Source organism: Erpetoichthys calabaricus, chromosome 4 (assembly GCF_900747795.2).
Source record: "Erpetoichthys calabaricus chromosome 4, fErpCal1.3, whole genome shotgun sequence".
NCBI classification, from domain to species: Eukaryota; Metazoa; Chordata; class Cladistia; order Polypteriformes; family Polypteridae; genus Erpetoichthys; species Erpetoichthys calabaricus.
In genome coordinates, this window is record NC_041397.2 from 188,477,508 (window position 1) to 188,498,651 (window position 21,144).

Below are 21,144 nucleotides of genomic sequence, written 5' to 3' on the forward strand. Positions count from 1 at the left end.
GTGCTTACTCCTCCTTATAGCACGCACACACACATATAGTATATATGTATATATGTAAATATACTGTATATAATATAATGCTGTTGTAGAATTTGGCAGAAAATTTAACTGACACAGGTATTCGGTTACAAAGAAAGAGAATGAAAAAGGAAATGGAAGGAACTTGTATCAAGGAGTTCAGGGCAAGGTTAACTGGTTGAACAGGTTCATGAGTATATTTGAGACGGCAAATAGTTCAAAACTTGTTTAAAGGTAATAAATGAATTATTTGATAAATATTTTCTATTCCAAATCCAACTCTCTAAATCGAAATAAGGACAAATAGTCCAGAGTCTAACACAGAATCCTGAGATGCACAGTGGCAGCCAACCCTGGAAACTGCATCAATCTGTTATAAAAATATAAATTTAATATAAAATACAATTGACATTAATGAGCTGTCCACAAGTAAGTACTGAAACAGAAACTACTGTTACATATTGGAGTATGCTGGTCCAGTAAATACTGTAGATGAGTGGATCATAAAACTGCCTGAAGTACACTGGATATGTGAAATATTATGAGTTTCTAGCTGTCTGGATTGAAAATAAATGAAGGTATTTGAGAAATAATTTTTCAATGAAATGGAGTGAAAAGGTTGATTATAAAATTAAAAAATCGTTAAGGGTATATTGTACTTAATGTTGATAAATGGTGATTCTAAACTGGCTCCACAATAATTCACTGGTATGTACGTCTCATTTAGACGTGCAAACTGCAATGTGCCATTGCTGCTAAGCTTAGTGCTTTCTTGAACTGCAAGAATTGGGGTCGGAAATGGCATGGATGGCTGTGCACTGTAATGAAGCAGTGAGCATGGAGTAGGTGTTTATATGATTTTCACTGACCAAAGGATAATATTATAAGGCAAAGATAATAGAACTTGGGGAACACAATGTACAGTAAAAAGGGAACAAAAATAAAATGCCCAACATATCATACAGCTGACTGACCCTATTTTACCCATCATGTACATGGTTACCTTGCCCACATATATTTACACAATACTTTCTGCACACCTCCCTTTAAATAAATCTCCAAACTCTTCCACACACTTGCCTTTCTTCGTCCTCACCAGCTGAACTGTTGCTAATCACTCACCTCCAGACTCCATGATCACCAACGCTGGAGCTAGAAGTAGCTTTAAATCCTGGAGATTGACTACTTTTAGGTATACCTTGGCAGTCACTTCCAGGTTTTGAATTTTGTTTAGAAGCCCACACCACCTTAGATATGGACACATAGAACCTGGAAAGGTTGCTGGCTCCCAACAGGGGACTGGAACTCAAACATACAGTACTCCCCTCAAGTGATTTGGAGGATTCCAGATATTTTAATTGCAGTTCCCACTGACTCCTATTAACTAGTTCAGGAGGAGATTAGGCCCTACATTTGTCTGGTAGAGCCCCTTGGTTATATAAATAGGATCACTACCTGCATTCATTTCATATACAGTACCATTGGTCTTTTAGATTCTTCAATTTCGTTGTTCCTTTGTAAAAGTGACAATGACAATAAAGATCTATCTAATAAACTTTAGTAACTGCAACTTTTGTCATTTATATTTGGGCACCAGCAGTTAAAACCACAAATGTTTGTTTTAGATAACTAGGGGGCTCTGCCCCCTGCTCGCTTTGCTCGCCAACCCCCGTGTTTGGTTAATTGGATATACAATTTTAAAAGCATTTTTTTTTTCTTTGGAATTGTTTCAATTTCATTATTTGCACTTTTACTTTAAAGCTTCAGTAAAAACAATATTTGGAATTACCTTTTCTTCAAGATTGCATTGAATTTTGATTCCATTTTTGGAGATACATTGTGACAATGCAACGTATAACTGCCCGTGAGTGAATATCGTTTGCTTTTCTCTAATAAATAATCCAACTTTTTCTAATGTTTGTCCCTGTGATTTGTTAATTGTCGTAGCAAAAGCTATTCTCACAGGGAACTGTAAACATTTTAATACGAATGGCATATCAAGATCTTCTTTGGTGTCTAATATTATTCATGGAATATATACTATATTACCTGTCTTGTTGCCTGCTAAAATTTGCATTGCTTCTCCGTGATCATAAATATACACCTGACCGAATTGTGTTTTCTTCTAAATTAAACTTGTCGTTGCTTTAACTGTTGCGGGACCACAGAATCTCATAGCGTATGGTCCATTATTGTGTAAACCTACGTTTTGAGCATTGACTGATGCAAAGGCGAAAAGATTATTGTAGACTCGGATATTTTGCTTGTAGTGTTTGTGGATTCTGCGGTGGGCTGGCACCCTGCCCGGGGTTTGTTCTTGACTTGCGCCTTGAGCTGGCTGGTATTAGTTTCAAGCAGACCCCCGTGACCCTGTTTTCAGATATAGCGGGTTGGGAAATGACTGACTGACTGTGTGTGGATTTCACTTTCCCCAAACATCAAATCTTTTAATTCTCTTGGATACGCCTCCTCATTGTGTAGAAACACTACTTTTCCCTGATGGCAGCACGAATTAGACGATCTACAATTCTCTGACTTAAACTTCAAAGCCTTACAATATTTCCATACTTCTGACATATCACCTGTGTCCAAATATTCGATCTCTATTTGCCTTTATGTTATTTCACCGAGTAATAATCTCTCTTTTTTAGCGCTAATGCAATCTTTATCTTTTTTTGATACTTCCGAATTTTTCTGCTTTTATATTCTGTAACTTGCTCTACATGTATATCGTGCCTGCTTTTTTTGTGTCTTTTGAATTCCACTGTTTTCATTATCTCTAACCTGCTCTGCATGTGTTTCGCCCCCTCATTTTTGAACCTCTTTATGATGTTTTACTTTGTTTTCTACTCTTTGTCTTTTATTTCTGACCTCGCTTTGTCCTGCTGTTTTTTCAATTACACCTGGTCCGTGATGATTATTTTCCCTTTTTTCAAGTAATAATTTCCTTTTGTTTGTGCTAATGCAATCTTTACTATCTTTTTTTTTTTTAAATTTTATTTATTAATTTTATTGTAATCATTCCATACAAATAGATCAATTTATAACAAAAAAAAATTGAAGACAAATCAAACCCCACCCCTGAGAAGGAGAGCTTAGCCAAAGGAGAATTGCTTAGGGCTTTTTAATAAGGCAACAATAAACAAAAGAAAGGAAGAAATATATATAGGTAAATAAAAAATGGAGAAGGGAAGTAAATGCAGTAATAGTTATTTCTCTTATTCTAAAATAATATTGATTAGATCCTGCCAGGTTTTAAAAAAATTCTGTACAGATCCTCTAACTGAGAATTTAATTTTTTCCAATTTCAAATAATATAAAACATTGGTTTCCCACTGACTTATCAGAGGAGAGTTAGGATTCTTCCAATTTAACAAAATAAGTCTGCGTGCCAAAAGTGTAATGAATGCAATCACCGTTTGCTTGTCCTTCTCCACTTCAAGTCCGTCTGGAAGAACACCAAACACAGCTGTTAATGGGTTAGGAGGGATTGTGACCCCAAGGCTGTCTGAAAGGCACTTAAAAATTTTGGTCCAAAATGATGTTAGTTTGGTGCAGGCCCAAAACATGTGACCCAGTGAGGCAGGAGCTTGGTTGCAGTGTTCGCAGGTTGGATCTTGCCCTAGAAACATTTTGGATTTACTATCTTTTTTTGATACTGTAGTGACCTCCGTTCAAGTTTTACTTGAACAATCAAGAAAAAGAATGGCAACTTCGTAACCCCAAACACAACCTTCTAGCACCCACTCCAACCCCTCCTCCCGTCCTTCAACCTGGCTGGGACGCTACAATACTTTTGAATTTTACTGCTTTCAAATTCTTTACCTTTCTCTGCATGTGTATCGCGTCATCGTTTTTTTTGAGCCTTTCGAATTCCACTGCTTTCATAATCTCTTATCTGCATTTATTTTCTCTCCAACGCTTTTGGGTCTCTTTTCTCCACACTTCTCTTTCTTCTTCGCTTAGTCGTTGACGTTTCATCTAGAATGTATTGTCCTTATATGCTTTATATGAGCTGAGAGCACAGGATTTGTGTCTGCTACAAGCCTTTACATGACTGAGTGTTTTGCTGCCCGTGGTCTTATTTGATATTGGTTGTTAGTAGGGCATGTCTTGCAAGAATCTCATGTTCCATGTGCCCGCGAGATGGTCCTGGGACTATCTCTTGGCACCAAGTCTCTTGTTTATGGTCCCCACAAGACGCTCCGTGGCCAATCTCTTTCGTCTCGTGGGTCTTTTAAGTGTCTTCTGAGATGATCACGTCTCGTCTCCTTGGTTTTCCTTTCCAAGATTTTTTTTTATAATAGAGAGATACCTTCCTGTAATTAACATCATTTCAGGGTACTTTACAAGTGCAAAATCAGAGTACAGTTTATTTTATATACATTTTTGCACAGGCAGAGTAAGTGGCATACTTAGGGTTGCACAGTGAGTTGAGCCAATAATGTTGTGGTTTACGGAGTACACCACCTGCCAGAGCAGAAGCTTTACATACTGAGTGTTATAACATGCACTTTGGACCCTTTGAGGAGAAAGACTAACTGCCAACTTGATGCAAATCATTAAAACTGAAATTTGTGAGCATGTCTCACAGTGTTCTGACTTTATAGCTGATTCATTCTTAACATCAAGTGACTTATTGTTTAAAAACTGCACAGGTTTGTTTTAAATACTATAAAACATAGTATATCCAAAATCCATAAAAACCTAATATAATCCCACATAGCATAATATACTATTAAATGACCAAGGAAAATACTGAAAGCATGTTGAACTCCTGTAACTAAGAAAATCTTTTTAAGATAAGCACAGACTTGTAATTAGTTAGTTTTCTGGGACATGTGCAAATTGCAGTCTTGTTCATCACCATTCAATAGGTTGACAGTACAGGAGGTTTTATCTTAATGTACCTATAAAATGCATCCTCATTAACTGGGACCTCACACCTCTTAGATGGATTAGACACATTTCTTAATGGAATCCCATTTATTTTAATTTAATTTATTATCAACAGGTATTATGAGGTAAGATATAATGTCTTTAAATTAAACACAGAGCCCTGAAGTTTGAGTTTCATGCTCTGTTCAGGTAAGTCGAGGAGGTCAAGGACCTTGGCATCTTGGTCGCAAGGGTAGGAATAGGTGATCATGAGACAGACCAATGAATCGGTGCAGCATCAACAGTTTTGCAGACGATGCATGGACTATAGTGGTGAAGCTGGAACTGAGTACTTGGGTGAAGGTTTTATCCTACCAGTTAGCCTGCATCCCCATTCTCACCTATGGTTACGAGCTAAGGCTAATAACCAAATAAATGGGACTATAATTGACCAAAATGTGCCTGTACACAGTAGCTGAGCTCACTTTCTGTGAAAGTGGGATGGACTTGGAGGAGAATCACCATTTTGTACTTTGGATGCCAGTCCACAAGAAGGAACAGACTCGGGTCACACTAGTGTAATGATCTGGTTCCATGTTTTATTTTCATTATTTTATTTTTTCTCCATTTCAACTTTTCTTTTCCCAGGTATGGGTTTTAAATTCATATCTGCACTTCAGTATCATGTTTAACCAATATTTACATATGTGAATTTTGGTTCATGTCTTTTCCTGATACCATGTTGTTTTTTCTGGGTTCTGCCATATTGTGGTTGCTAGAGCATCACTATGGAAACAACTGGAAGTGTGCAGTGCATGATGTCACTTACTTGACTATGTAAAGTCAGCTCCGTCCATTAGCTTTTTTTTTTTTTTTTGATTTTCTGGTTTAATTTCTGTCAATCACATCACTTTGGTTTGTAACTTTGATTTTTTTTGGTTATGATTTCTATAAAAAAGGGGAGGGTTTTAGGGTGCCAAACTTTAGCTTGATTCATATACCATTTCAGACTTCTGGAGGTTCTACTTGTCTCTTCTACTTATGTCTGTTTTTCCACACACATAACAAAAGGAGGGGCTGTATTTCTCAGCCACCCTGGGCATATCGGGAAGTTGCAAAAGAAGACATGTTGTGAAGCGCGTCTAAGGGCTATATATGAGGCCTAGAAACAAAATCACCCTGGCCCCAAACTCAAAAAGCAGATACCATGTCCTGCATGAGGCAAAATGTGTCAAGACTGAATTCTTTACGGGCACGAAGGGAGGAACCATTGAAGACCCTGGCATAATTGACATTAATAAAGTTCTTTGTATTTAAGGATTTTATTACCAACATAAAAATTAAAAATCAAGAACAGCAACTAACAAAACAAAACAGGCATTAAACAAGGTATGACTATGAGACAAGCCTAACAGAAAAGAGAACCAAGTCCAATAATAAAATTAAAACCAAAAAGAAGCCAAGGTCCGTACAGTACAGATTAATAGGAAAGAGCATTTACAAAAGCAAAATCCAAAGTTATAATCCAAAGAGCTGAAGGAGAACTGAACAACAAAGGTGAAAACACTAAAGCCTTAGCGCTAGTATTGAGGGTTTCTCAGGCTTATATACTCCTTGAGGTCATTCCACAGATGCAGTGTCATGGGGTCCTACCTCCTAGGGCTCAACATAATGTGGACAAAGGATTAATAAGTGCATAATTACCATAATATAATGATAAAAACACAACAATATTCACTATGAAAAAATAAATTACAAAGAAAAAGAAAAAACAAGTAGAATTTACAAAATAATATATAAAACCAAAAAAAGAAAGAAAATGTGGGCCTGGGATAAAACCCTAAGTATTATAACATGGATGGAGGTAATGGGGGATAGAGAGGCCTAGTGAAGTCAGCTCAGCATTTTGTTCCTGTTATTCTCATCTGGGTTAGCTGAGTGAGAATAATAGTAATGAAAATGATAATTAGCTGAATTTAATCAGAAGCACTTGAAACTGTTTTTTGTGTAAAAAGTGTTGACTTTTTCATGTTACTTTCAGGTGGCACGTCATAGTGAATACTGCAGGTGTCTTTTAAATTGTGCCACAACGGTCACAACTGTTGTTTTGTTTTTGGGTTGGTAATCTCATTTATATGTATATTCCATCTTTAATTTTCTCTGTTTTAAAACAATATCTTTTTTATGTCTGCAGAAAACACTTGGAAAGAATTACGTATTTTATTAAGTACATTTTACGTAATTTATGTACAATGCAGTCTATCTATCTCCATGTTATATTATATCCTTCCCAGAACATATCATCATCATAAGGTGCTTTGCAAATGAAACAAGAATGCATTTCAAAGTTATATAGTGCAGACATGTCTCTCATGGCAAAGGGAGAAGATGGTAACCACAATGGCAGTGAAGGACAAGCTGCCCTTTTTTTGGGTGCTAAGCATTGAGCAGCACTACCTGTTTCTATATGATGACATGGGAAAGACCAATTTATTATGTTCGGTATGATTGAGTCAAGCTGCTTTATTATACCTGTGACCTACAGTATGTTGCAGACCACAAATATTTGCCAAAGAGAGTTGGGCAACAAGCATGTGACACATCCATCCATCCATCCATTATCCAACCTGACACAGTTTAATATAAAAAGAAAAGAATAAGGAGAGTGTGGCTGCACAACAGAAAGGTTGACTAGCAATGGCTCAACGCTGAAAATGTCTGTCAGGAGTAAGGTTGAATTCACAGGGGGTCTGTAACGTATTTGAAGTTCTCGTCAGAGTGAGACACCACCGTCCAGGAGACCAGAAGAAGTGGGGTCTGCTCTGGGCACCATGGATGGGGTTAGTTGACTTCCTTGGACATAGTATCTACATAAATAAAATGAAGTGATAATGCAAGGGAGCAGATTGACTGTATGAGATGGTAATAAGGAAGAATCAGGATTAGGTTGTTTTGTTTTGGTAGAGTTCTATATTACTCTACTTTCCCCTTTTGTATTTTTAATGTGTAGACTTTGTTAGAATGCCTCAAATCCCATAGACTTACCACTGTTTATAAGGTATTGTACTTTATAACTTCTCCCCACCTTCCCTTCTACATCTATAACTTCAGGCAATTAGGTAGAGTAAAAAGACAAGCAGGAGTTAAGTTGCAACTTTAAATAATGTATTATTGGTAATATTCATAAAATAATAACAATAAGTAAAGTACAATTGAATATTGGCAACCATACAACCTGATAAATGCTGATGTGCAATTTCAGGCAGCACACATACTTGTTAGTTACTTAAAATGTCTCTAGTTAAGTCATCATTTTTATTCAGATTTCTTCAGGACAGGCTGAATGCCTGTTTCAATATGGCTGCCGAGTTGTGCTTCCCAGTGTGGTCTTCTTTTCAGTTCATGGTGTGTGAGATGCTCCTTCATCATGATGGTGTGAGAGAGAGAGAGGAAGGGGTAAAGCAACCAAATTTATACATTCTTTTTCCAAATCCTTACACCAATAGGGCATCGTGCTACAGAATGGCCTCTTATTCAAACCAATCCCAAACAGACATACTTCAGACCAATCAGGGCACACAATACTTTTCACTCCTGCCCCCAAAACCGTTTGTTGAGCTGATTCTTACCAGCTAGGTAGTCTGGCTTTTCTGTGGGGGTTGATTGAGAGAGTCCTACAGAGAATCACTAGCCAAACCAGTTTTAGGCACTTCCCCTCACCCTGTCATAAAATTACTAGGACTCAGTCCTAAAACTGGGGCGGGGGGGGGGGGGTTCTTAAACATTAAACCACTGCTGTTCTTATCAACGATAAAACACTAATATTACATTGCTTGGTCCCAGTTACAAATAAAGACATACAAGATATTTACCAACTTATATACAAAATTTCACACCACAACAAGGGTACAAATAATTCTACTAGAGAATCAATTAACAGGTAAAGCCAATTAAAAAGGCAATTGAGAGAGAGAAGGGGCATTTCAAGTGTGATATGAAGATAACCACTAATAAAGCATAAGCTTGACACAATAGCCATGGGAAGAGTTAGGATCCCACCTAGGGAATCTCTGTTTATTTGTAGTGTTATTGTAGATTTGAAATAGAATATAAAGCACAGCACCTGGAGTAAATGGCAAAGGATAAACCGAGATGTGTTTCTTAGGGTTGATCGCCAATCAAAGACGATGACATCTTGTTGCCATGTTCCTAAATGAAGGACAGAGTAGAAAGTGAGGAGTATGGAAGGACCTGACATGATTCATCTTCAAGATAGACTAGTAACAATAACAAGCAATCTATGGTATGGGAATTAACAGCTTTGTATATAAAAATCAGAGTTTCAAATATTCTGTGCTATCACACAGGTAGACTGTATAACTGACCCACAGAGGTAGGAGCACATGCATATTCCATTACGTCCAGCACAATTGTTCAGGCTTTTTAGTAGGATGGTATGGTCAGTAGCATGGAAGGCAGCAATGAGATAAAGTGAAAACCATTAAGAACAATTTCTTTATTGGGATGATTTAGTATAAGATGCCAGAATACACAGAAATCAAGAAAGCATGAGAGAGAAAGCAATTAGGAGACATACCACTGCCCCAAGTTGTTTTCAGAATTTAATTTAATTCCAGAAGCACTGTTAATTTTAATAAAGTGGAATTACAGTATGAATTTGTAGGATAATGTCAAGCAAATGCTATATAAGAATGCTGCTTGTTTAGATCTTGTTTTGGATGGGCTAAAAATTCTATTAATTTTGTAAGTTAAAAAAAAAAAAACAATGACTTCCCTAACAGCTTTTCACAGTTCTTGAGATTAGTGCTTGGGTGGAGTTCACACTTCCCACAAGTTTCCGGTGAAAATAATTTAACATTTTTTATAGTATACCACCCACTTCTATAAAATGCAAGATCAGTTTCTTTGCCTTATTGCCTAATTCACATATGTTCTCATGAAATGCCAACAGTGAAATCTCTCTTGAGATTTATGCTGAGCAGATCAAGCGATAAATAGAGTAGAAGCACCTGTGGGAAATGAAATGATAAATTATGCAATGCTTTAATTGTCCTTTTATTTGTACTTACTTTATAATTACTTCTTTGATTACATGGTCAATAAGCTTTACTACTACCGTATATTGTGCAGCTTAGGAGTTGGTATAGTTAAATGCACAGCCAAAGTATGGAATAAGGATCAGAAATGTGTGTCTGTGTATAGTTATTCGTGTTACCCAGTAAATACATGGTATTAAAGAATTGCAATTACTGTAATAACTACAGTGTAGATACACACAATGCAAGTACACTATAGTAAGATACATTAAATATTTGTCCCATTTACAGAGTCACACTTTGTATACACAGTAATAATGCTAGTTAAACTGTAATCATGCAGGTAATAACTGATTAATTACAGTTATCAGTACGTTGTAATAAGAGACATTTAATTTAAAGTACCAAAAAGTATGATAAATAGGCATTGCTGGTTTTAGCAACCTGACACACTATCTTCTGAGAAATTAATATATTTTTATATGTAAATGTGTTATGAATGCACTATAGAGTGCTATATATCACAACAGATAAAGACTTAATTATTAAAAGTGAAATTATAATAACAAAAGACATTATCGGTGAAGACTTGTGTCGGTTCTGTATAGGATCTTCCCACCTTATTGATCATAGGCTTGTGAACCACAATGGTAAATCCATTAGCATATTCATGTTGTGATTTGGAGGAGTTTGTGAAACCTGTTACTGCACAACTGTCTCCTAGACAGAATGGTGTATTTCCATGACATTACACATAGAACAATGTTTTGTCCTGTGCTACAAGTCTGTCTGAAATAATATTGATATCATTAGAATAAGCATAAATGTCATATTATGTATTCTGGAGTGTAGTTTGCAATAGTTTCATTACTCTTTTAGACCCAGTGCTTTAGTCATTTTCTTAATAAAGGAATAACTTATGTATGACCTTACAAAGGTAAAGACAGTGGTAGGTTTAATAATCTTATTAAGTTTAATAGCTTTAAGTTTTCTAAAGATATTTTGCTAAAAAGGAACTTATGAAACCACTACTTGGAGCAATATTGTGCTCTCTTTTGTAGTGAGTAACACTGAATTTGTTTGGTTGGTCAGTTTCGTTAATGTAATTGAAGCTCTTCATCCAATCATAATGAAATAAATGGTTAGTAGGCCACTTACATACTATCTTCTGTTTAGCTTAGAGAAAAAAGAAAAGTTGAAAGGAGGTAACAAAGAAGAGATGATAAAAAGACATGAAAAGATTGTGTTAGTGGTGAAGAAACCCTGTGAGAGAAAATGTACTTTGTCAGTTTGATGGAATGTGAGGAGAGGCCATAAGGGTTACTTCATTTAGTTTGATCTTATGAACTGGATATGACTGGGGAAATCTCAGCTTTGCAAGCCATTGGGGACTGCAGCAATGGTAGATAGCTAGCTTGTTGCTGTTGCTAACTAAAAGCCAAGTGTACCGCAGAAAAACCTGAAATCATAGGGAAGAAAATATGGGGACATCAGATTCATTACACAAAACCACATTTGATTTTGGGTGTTTCAAACCTGCTGAGGATTTGGCTTTGAATGTGGTATGCTTGAAAGATGGATACTGTGAGGAGTGTAATTTATGAATGGTAATGCTTTTTAATTTCATACCATGTTAACTTTGTTAACATATTTTTTCTTTCATTTTTCATCTCTGTGGGCTATTTGGAATATGAGGAATCTGTTCGTTTAATTAGTATGGTGGTTTAAAGTCATTTTGAATTACCTACAATATTTCACATCTGGTGCACTGCCATTTTGTTTTCTTAGGAGGGCTGCCATTTTTGTGCAGTTGCTATCCCCATTGTTATCACACGACAACTGAAAGTCATGGTGTGTGACATCACAAATATGATAAAGTTCAGTGGCGTGCACTTTCTGGTTGTCAGCGTTTCTGAATACAAACAACACAAGTGCCTTTGCTGTGACAGATAGATAGATAGATAGATAGATAGATAGATAGATAGATAGATAGATAGATAGATAGATAGATAGATAGATAGATAGATAGATAGATAGATAGATAGATAGATAGATACTTTATTAATCCCAAGGGGAAATTCACACAGAGTAATAAAAATGCAGGTAAAAAACAGACAATAACTTGAATAATGTTCAACGTTTACCCCCCCTGGTGGAATTTTAGAGTCGCATAGTTTGGGGGAGGAATGATCTTCTCAGTCTGTCAGTGGAGCAGGACAGTGACAGCAGTCTGTCGCTGAAGCTGCTCCTCTGTCTGGAGATGACACAGTTAGTGTGCGATCAAGTTTAAGGCTTAGAATCTCTTAATGTCTCCTCATTTGTTAGTTCCGGTTTTCATATTGGCTTTAGTAGTTTGGATTTTTTTGCCTTTGGTTAATGATCTTTGCTCGCACTTTCAATTCCAGTTGAGTCTCATCATCTCCTGGTCCAGTCTTATTATTTTCTCTGCCTCTTTTGAGCTCTAGTGAAGCATGCCACTGGCTATGTTTTCTATGGGGAACTTTGACTGTGGCATAACCTTGGCTAGGTAGTTTATTTTTTATTCCTATTTAAACTGCTTTATTTGTGGCGGGTATTCTTGATAATATCTAACTGACATTTAACTAAAATAAGTTTTGTTAAATATTTTTTTTATATACATACTGCATATTCTCTTTTGTTTAAAAGTATGACCAGTTTATATTAACTGTATATATGTTACCGGCAATGTATGAAATGCGGGCATTGTGTAGAATGCCTATGCAATATAAAGAATTTCTGGCGTTTTTGGGCAAAGTATGAAATATCCAAATTATTTTAATATTATATATACTTTCCCTAGGCATTGTATGTAATACCTAGGCAGTATATAGAATGACAAATGCTATTTTGGCAAAGTATTAAAAGAGTCATGAAAAGGCTTTTATCGAAAAGACGTATATGAAAAAGATTGAAATACAAAATAAAGTATAGGACTTATTGAGGAAAACAAGAGAAAATAAAATATGAACCTACTTGTTGCAACAAGGAAGGAAAAAAAATTATTTTAAATTGCACTTAATTGTCTTTCGCACAAAAAAGTAAAACTTGAAAAGAGAGTCATGAAAAGGCCTTCATTAAAAATACATTCCGGTAAATGAAAAAAGAAAATATCAAATAAAGAACTTTTTTACTGAAAAAATAAGAGAAAAAAATGAACCTACTTGTCGCAACAAAAAAGGCTTGAATGGCATTTTGAATTGCACTTCATTGCTTTTTTGCTTTAGCGGGAGTATTTTATACTTTAACGGTTTGTCTTTTGGCATTGCATAGAATGCCTAGGAAATGTGTGAAATATTAATCGTTTCATAGTTTGACACCCAATTTTCGGCACTCTATATATTGCCTAGGCATTCTATACGATGCCTGCCTTTCATACATTGCTGGTAACATACTGTATATAATACGATAGCTATAGTGGAATCCCTGTGGATTCTGTTTAACTTATTTTGAGTATGTTAAATGTCTATCCCACCAGTACATTTACCCAATACAAACTGAGTAATGAGCCAGTTTAATGGTTGGGAGTGTTATACTCATAAAATGCATGCAGTTTAGTTTATTTTATGCTCCTGATTAGACCATTAAACATGTGGTCAATGATGCTTTGGCTCATCATCTCTTTCAAATTGCCTTTCCTGACTTTATAGGCATCCTGTTTATTTGAGGATTATCTTCAAGACACGTCTGCCCAGGCGATATTTAGATCTTGCAGCCAATAAACATGAGTTACATTGGTCACTTCCCCCTTAATTGTTTTTTGTTGGTACCGTCACAGACGGCTGGGAGTCTTGCCCAGCCGGGACACCAGTGTTGTGGAAGGACCAGGGGAGAGAGAGTGGTCAGAAGTACTATAGTACTTTGTACTATGCTGTGGGGAGTGAGGGAAAAGCGCTTTCCCACTTACTGTGAATAAAACGTGTGCTGTGTGTAAAACATGCCTGGCATCTGCTTGTGTTGGGTTTGGGCGGTGGCAGCGCCCACGTCTGCTCATAGTACCTAGTGCAGAAGCCCTCAGTTTAATATTAATATAAAGTGCAGAGTATTTTCTTTGTGAAATTGTTTTTAAGATTTTCGTAGAGTGTAGATGAGTTCAAGACTAACAATCTGAGGTCAGGATTTTTCACCAAAAGCAATAACCACACCTTCATTTAAGAATTTGGTGAAAGGTTAGTGCCACAAAGTAAATAACATCCATCCATCCATTTTCCAACCCGCTGAATCCGAACACAGGGTCATGGGGGTCTGCTGGAGCCAATCCCAGCCAACACAGGGCACAAGGCAGGAACCAATCCTGGGCAGGGTGCCAACCCACCGCAGGACACACACCCACACACCAAGCACACACTAGGGCCAATTTAGAATCGCCAATCCACCTAACCTGCATGTCTTTGGACTGTGGGAAGAAACTGGAGCGCCCATAGGAAACCCACGCAGACACGGGGAGAACATGCAAACTCCACGCAGGGAGGACCCGGGAAGCGAACCCGGGTCTCCTAACTGCGAGGCAGCCCCAGTAAATAACATGCATTTGCATATTCCTGCCTTCTGAATACATTATTTCTATGACAATATCATTCACATAGAACTTGATTTGGTGAAGTGCTTCCCAGTAAGCAACAAACTCAACAAAAACACATTTAGAAATATTCATCAGTTTGGTGTAGAAGTTCCTTAAGGTCAAAATGCTAAACAGCTTGTTTTGAAATATAGCCATACTGGAACAATAGACTTCAATAGTAGAAGCCGAGGATGTTTTGAATCAAGCGAAGTTTGTATGAGGACAAATCAGTAATCAAATTGGAGAAAGCAAATTGAGATTGTGATGCTAGAGTAGTTCTTAAAATTGAGGGAATTGAAAATGAATCGATCAAACTGGAAGGCTTTAGAAATATTCACAGGATATAAACTTTACGAGGCAACAGGAACTCTTGTGCAAATCTGCTCTTGCTATGTGAAGTTAACTATACAAAATGCCAGGACCAGTACATCCAAGGTGTACAATTTTGTTGACTGTTTTGATATGTGTTGTCGTTTTGCTGAAACAAGTTACAAATCAGCCCTTGGATAGTTACATATACCTGTGTCAATCAAATGAATGCTGCTGGTTCACCAGCCAAGCTTCCACTCTGGCAGCTGACAAATGGTGGTGGGTGGGTGTTCATGTATCCATATTTTCTGATAGGCCCAAGGTCTTTTATAGTGACAACAAAGTACACAACATTGTCTTAATATTCCAGATGATCAAAGCAGTTTATTATGATAGTACAAATGTACATACAAATCTCAGCTTTTACCCCTGTGCCACAAAAACAATCTTTGAAGTCCAGAGATTCAGTATGTCCTCAGAGGTAGAAATGGTGACAATAATCTTATCACAAGCCGAGTTCTGAATATCCCTAGAGTCCTGTTGTCCAGCATGTTACATGGAAGTATTTTCCATTTGTTATTATCATGTCTGTTAGCCTGGCACACAAAAGCTCTGAAACTAAAAAACTGTTTTGATAATTCAAATGTGCTAAGAGTCCAAAAGCACAGTTGTTGGAAGGCAACACCAGTATGAAATACCTAATTTATTGCATTTGAAATATTCTGTATTAAAAAAATCTATCATTCTCATTATAAATGATCATATGTCTTTTTTTTACAGATTACCAGACCATTAAGTTACACCAGACGATCCCATTTTGACGTTGAAGAAGAAGATGTGGATAAAATGGCCTTAAGGTAGACTCTTAATAATAAAGAAACAGACCAAATTAATTTTCTGCTGTTCAGCTTGATATTAAAGCTTGGTGAAATAATTGTCCTTTCTTCACCTTTTCCAACAAATTATGATAATTAAAATAATGTCAGCATTAATTATACACTGATTTTTCCTATCCAATTTCTGACATACTGTATGATACAATGGGAGGTGACATATAATGTCTCAGCTGGGATGGATAGTGTTTCTTTTTGAGGATGGCACTATAAAAAGAATGGACAGGGGGTGCCAACCTTTCAGGACTGTATGCATCCCCGATACAGTGCATCCAGAAAGTATTCACAGCGCATCACTTTTTCCACCTTTTGTTATGTTACAGCCTTATTCCAAAATGGATTAAATTCATTTTTTTCCTCAGAATTCTGCACACAACACCCCATAATGACAACGTGAAAAAAGTTTACTTGAGATTTTTGCAAATTTATTAAAACTAAAAAAACTGAGAAATCACATGTACATAAGTATTCACAGCCTTTGCTCAATACTTTGTTGATGCACCTTTGGCAGCAATTACAGCCTCAAGTCTTTTTGAATATGATGCCACAAGCTTGGCACACCTATCCTTGGCCAGTTTCGCCCATTCCTCTTTGCAGCACCTCTCAAGCTCCATCAGGTTGGATGGGAAGCATCGGTGCACAGCCATTTTAAGATCTCTCCAGAGATGTTCAATCGGATTCAAGTCTGGGCTCTGGCTGGGCTACTCAAGGACATTCACAGAGTTGTCCTGAAGCCACTCCTTTGATATCTTGGCTGTGTGCTTAGGGTCGTTGTTCTGCTGAAAGATGAACCGTTGCCCCAGTCTGAGGTCAAGAGCGCTCTGGAGCAGGTTTTCATCCAGGATGTCTCTGTACATTGCTGCAGTCATCTTTCCCTTTATCCTGACTAGTCTCCCAGTTCCTGCCGCTGAAAAACATCCCCACAGCATGATGCTGCCACCACCATGCTTCACTGTAGGGATGGTGCCAGGTTTCCTCCAAACGTAACGCCTGACATTCACACCAAAGAGTTCAATCTTTGTCTCATCAGACCAGAGAATTTTCTTTCTCATGGTCTGAAAGTCCTTCAGGTGCCTTTTGGCAAACTCCAGGTGGGCTGCCATGTGCCTTTTACTAAGGAGTGGCTTCTGTCTGGCCACTCTACCATACAGGCCTGATTGGTGGATTGCTGCAAAGATGGTTGTCCTTCTGGGAGGTTCTCCTCTCTCCACAGAGGACCTCTGGAGCTCTGACAGAGTGACCATCGGGTTCTTGGTCACCTCCCTGACTAAAGCCCTTCTCCCCTGATCGCTCAGTTTAGATGGCCGGCCAGCTCTAGGAAGAGTCCTGGTGGTTTCAAACTTCTTCCACTTACGGATGATGGAGGTCACTGTGCTCATTGGGACTTTCAAAGCAGCAGAAATTTTTCTGTAACCTTCCCCAGATTTGTGCCTCGAGACAATCCTGTCTTGGAGGTCTACAGACAATTCCTTTGACTTCATGCTTGGTTTGTGCTCCGACATGAACTGTCAACTGTGGGACCTTATATAGACAGGTGTGTGCCTTTCCAAATCATGTCCAATCAACTGAATTTACCACAGGTGGACTCCAATTAAGCTGCAGAAACATCTCAAGGATGATCAGGGGAAACAGGATGCACCTGAGCTCAATTTTGAGCTTCATGGCAAAGGCTGTGAATACTTATGTACATGTGCTTTCTCAGTTTTTTACTTTTAATAAATTTGCAAAAACCTCAAGTAAACTTTTTTCACGTTGTCATTATGGGGTGTTGTGTTTTGAATTCTGAGGAAAAAAATGAATTTAATCCATTTTGGAATAAGGCTGTAACATAACAAAATGTGGAAAAAGTGATGTGCTGTGAATACTTTCCGGATGCACTGAACATTAGGAGGCAATGTCCTTGCGATGGTGCACCTTTGCGTACACCTTCAGGGCATATTGTTGTTCCATTGGGCAGTCCTGCTGGGTCCTGTGGGTGCCGCCAGGGAGAGCTGCAGGGTTATGACTGCCCATACTTCTTACAGTGTTGTGGCACTAGAAGTACTCACAGGTCCGGCAGAAAGGCGGCCTCCTCATCTCATTCAGGGAGTTGTTGTTGGGAAGAGGACAATATTTGCTGGAGGAGGTTTTGAAAAACAAGGAAGGATTTGAGACTTGTGAATTTAATACATAATTTTCAAATTAAAGGTTTTTCGAACTCATGACTGAGCAGGGCTTGGGGTACTGAGAGGTCCCCTACTGGCCACAATGGTTATAGAGAAACTGATAAGAGTATTATGTAGATATTAATTTGTTCACATCTGTGTCAGATCCTCTGTGTTAAATATATAGGAACTAGGGGGCTCCGCCCCCTGCTCGCTTCGCTCGCCAACCCCTGGTGTTGGGAATGACAAAGAGCGTGATGTATGAATGAGATATAGAATAGTGTGACGGTGTAGATGATGCAAATAGAAAGCAAACAATAAACTGTGTGGCACAGTATAAAGGTTTATTTGAAAATTTCTTTGTACACGCCGTTTCAGTGTAAAAGGTAATTCCAGCTCAGAACTTGTAAGGTCATTTAAGATGGTTATTGTTGTGATCAGAGTCAAGTTTGTCAGAGCTTAGAAAGAGTTGTGTCTCTCCAGGAAGTAATGGAATGACTTGGGTATTTATGTTTTCCACATTAATATTTTTTGGACATAATATAGTGCGTTGTGTTAAAAGGGGCATTTGGTCTAATGAGATTGCTGTTCCAAATCTCTCTGTAACTAAGTCGTCGCAGATAAAGGCTTGAGGAATTGTAATAATATGTGGCTGAAGTCCATCTGTATTGGTGAGTGTACCATCTCTCAGTTGTAATAAGCAATTGTTATGATCTGGTTCTGGACATCGTATCTTTTTTACTAACTGTATCTTTTGAAAGCAATGCCAATTGTCTGCGTATTTTAAGGTGCACTGAACAATAGCTGAGTGCATGGCATCTGGAAGAATAGCTAATCACTGTCTAAAATCTCCTCCTCATAAAAGTACCTTTCCTCCAAATCGAATATTATTATTCATAAACGTTTGTAGAAGTTTATGAATGGTGTTGAGTAAGTGACTTCATGCCATTGAACATTCATCAATAAACAACATTTTTTCAAGACGGATGTCACGTGCAGTGCCACCGTTAATGTTCATAGTGGATACCGATTTGTAGGATCTAATGTAGTTGATAAAGATTTCACTTTCAGGTACATCGTCAGTTATAAGCTTCTGTAGATATTCAGTATATGAATGTAAAGAAGGCAGTCTAATTTGACCCTTTTGACAACAATGTGTAAATGTATAACTTGTATTGCCAGTTGTTTCTTCAGGGAAGTGAACTGAATGACAGTGATTACAAATGACATTCATTAATCCGAATGAATTTTCCTGGTGTATGTTTTGCTTGTGCCGTTTGAGAGGTGCGTTGTTGCATGTGTAGTATTTGGGACGTGTTGTTTTGGAGCTGTAATCGATTTGCCTGTGCTGTGTGAGAAGCCCGTTGTAGCCTTCGCTGCCATTAACGTATGTCTGAGACGGGAGGTGTTTCGTTTTGAATCCGTGCCTGTTGCAATGCAGCACCTTGATTGATAGATTGCGTCATGTGGATCTAGGATGTAGATTTGTGCATATTTGCGTTGTTGATTTGTTTCAGGGTGCACTGTTCCAATGCGATGCAGTATTTGTGCACATATGCGAAAGCAGTATGGGCCATTGCCTTTTGGTGGCCTGATATTTACTCCGGTAGATGGAAAAGCAAATGAACTATTGTAGGATCTAATGCAGTTCATAAAGTTTTTACTTTTAGGTACATCGTTAGTTAGAAGCTTTAGTTGAGCTTTGCGTTTTTGGAGTCGAGACATTTTTTCTTTTAGAAATATGGTTAAGTAATAAGGAGTATTGCACTCACTGTTAATATGGAGCCTTTTCTGCGGTTGAACGGTTAATAGTGCCTTATTGTAATGAGATCCACCTATGCTGCATAGCCGTCTATTTTGTTGTTTCTTTCGTGTTCGTGTGTTTGTTCCTGTTATCCTTTCCTTTTCGTTTTGTACCCGTGACCGTGTATTCATGACTTGTTTCTTTCTCAGCATGCGAAATATGGATAAGTAATAAGGAGGATCGCAGTCACTGTTAATATGTTTCCTTTTCTGCAGTTGAACGGTTAATAGTGCTTTATTGTAAGGAGATCCACCAATGCTGACACCTATGCTGTCTAGTGTGAAGGTGTTGATGTTCACTTTAGAATATGTGGCTTTGGGTGTCACTTCTTATGGATGTGTGTGTGGGGGTTGAGGATTGTTGTCACGCGAGCATCTTCTTTCTTTTTGTGTTCCTGTGTCTTGTTGAATCCCCCTCTTTGTGTGTGTCCCGTCCCTTGCTTGTAGGGTCTGTGGGGTGGTTTTGTGTTCTTTTTTTTGTGTTCTATGGGCTTGTTGAATCCCCCTCTTGGTGTGTGTCCCGTCCGGTGCCTGTAGGGGGGGGGGGGGGGGGTGGGTGCCTTGCTGTTGTGCGCGAGCCTCTTTTTTTTTTTTTTTTTTTTTTTGGGTCTAGTTTTGTGTGCAATGTGTTTCGTGCTTTGCCTGCGTTTGACTACTTTTTTATGTGCCTTTTCCTTTTTTCGGTGCTCGTTGCGCCTCATTTCTCCATTTTTCCTGTGCTCACTCCTTTTTTCTGTGGTCTTGTCCGCCTCTCGCGGCCTCTCATCCGCCTCTCTCGCCCTCTTTTGTCCACCTTTCTCGGCTCCTCAGCCGACTCTCGCGGACTCTTTTTGCGCCTGCGCACTACGTCTTTTTGCAGCTACGGCCCATTGCCGGATGTGCCTGCGTCCATCATCCGGTTTAGCATTCTCGGTTAGTAATATGGATGACTGTCTGCTTTGAAAAAAATACTTTACATCAATTATGATGAGGACAGCTGAATGCAGCCGAACATGCCTCATCAATCTCTGTTCGCCTAATTCCATTAGAGTTTTTTATGGTCCCCAAATGCTACTATTACACTGCTTGGTAACTTATTCCATGAGTCCATGGTTCTCAATTTACAGGAACACTTCCTAAAGTTTTTACCCTCAACCACCTTCTATCTCTGTCCTGTTATTCTTGTTGAAGGTCTTCCTTCAAAGGATCCATCACAGTAATTTCCTTCATAATTTTAAAACATTATATCATGTCACCTCTTTTGTTTATGCATCATAGGTTCTGCTCCTTCAGTCTTTCTTCATAGCTCATATCCCACAATCCCTGAATCTGCCTAGTTGCTCTTTTCTGAATTTTCTCTATGCTGCTATGCATTTGTTGAAATATAGAGACCAAATATTTCTCTTCCCAGTCAATCTTGACGGTGATCTCATCAGACTTGCCTCTACCGCAAAGAATCTTGGTGTCAATTTTGATTCCTCCCT

The 21,144-nt window shown here is 38.1% G+C and overlaps 1 protein-coding gene across 3 annotated transcripts in view; it reads left to right on the top strand.

Moving 5' to 3' along the window:
* Nucleotides 1-21,144, top strand: part of rasa3 (RAS p21 protein activator 3) — a 310,651-nt gene that overhangs the window by 193,417 nt on the left and 96,090 nt on the right. For all 3 annotated transcript variants that reach the window (XM_028800053.2, XM_028800054.2, XM_051926869.1), the window contains exon 8: nucleotides 15,622-15,698. In XM_028800053.2, the coding sequence (XP_028655886.1) occupies nucleotides 15,622-15,698 (77 nt within the window). The remainder of the gene's footprint in view (nucleotides 1-15,621; nucleotides 15,699-21,144) is intronic.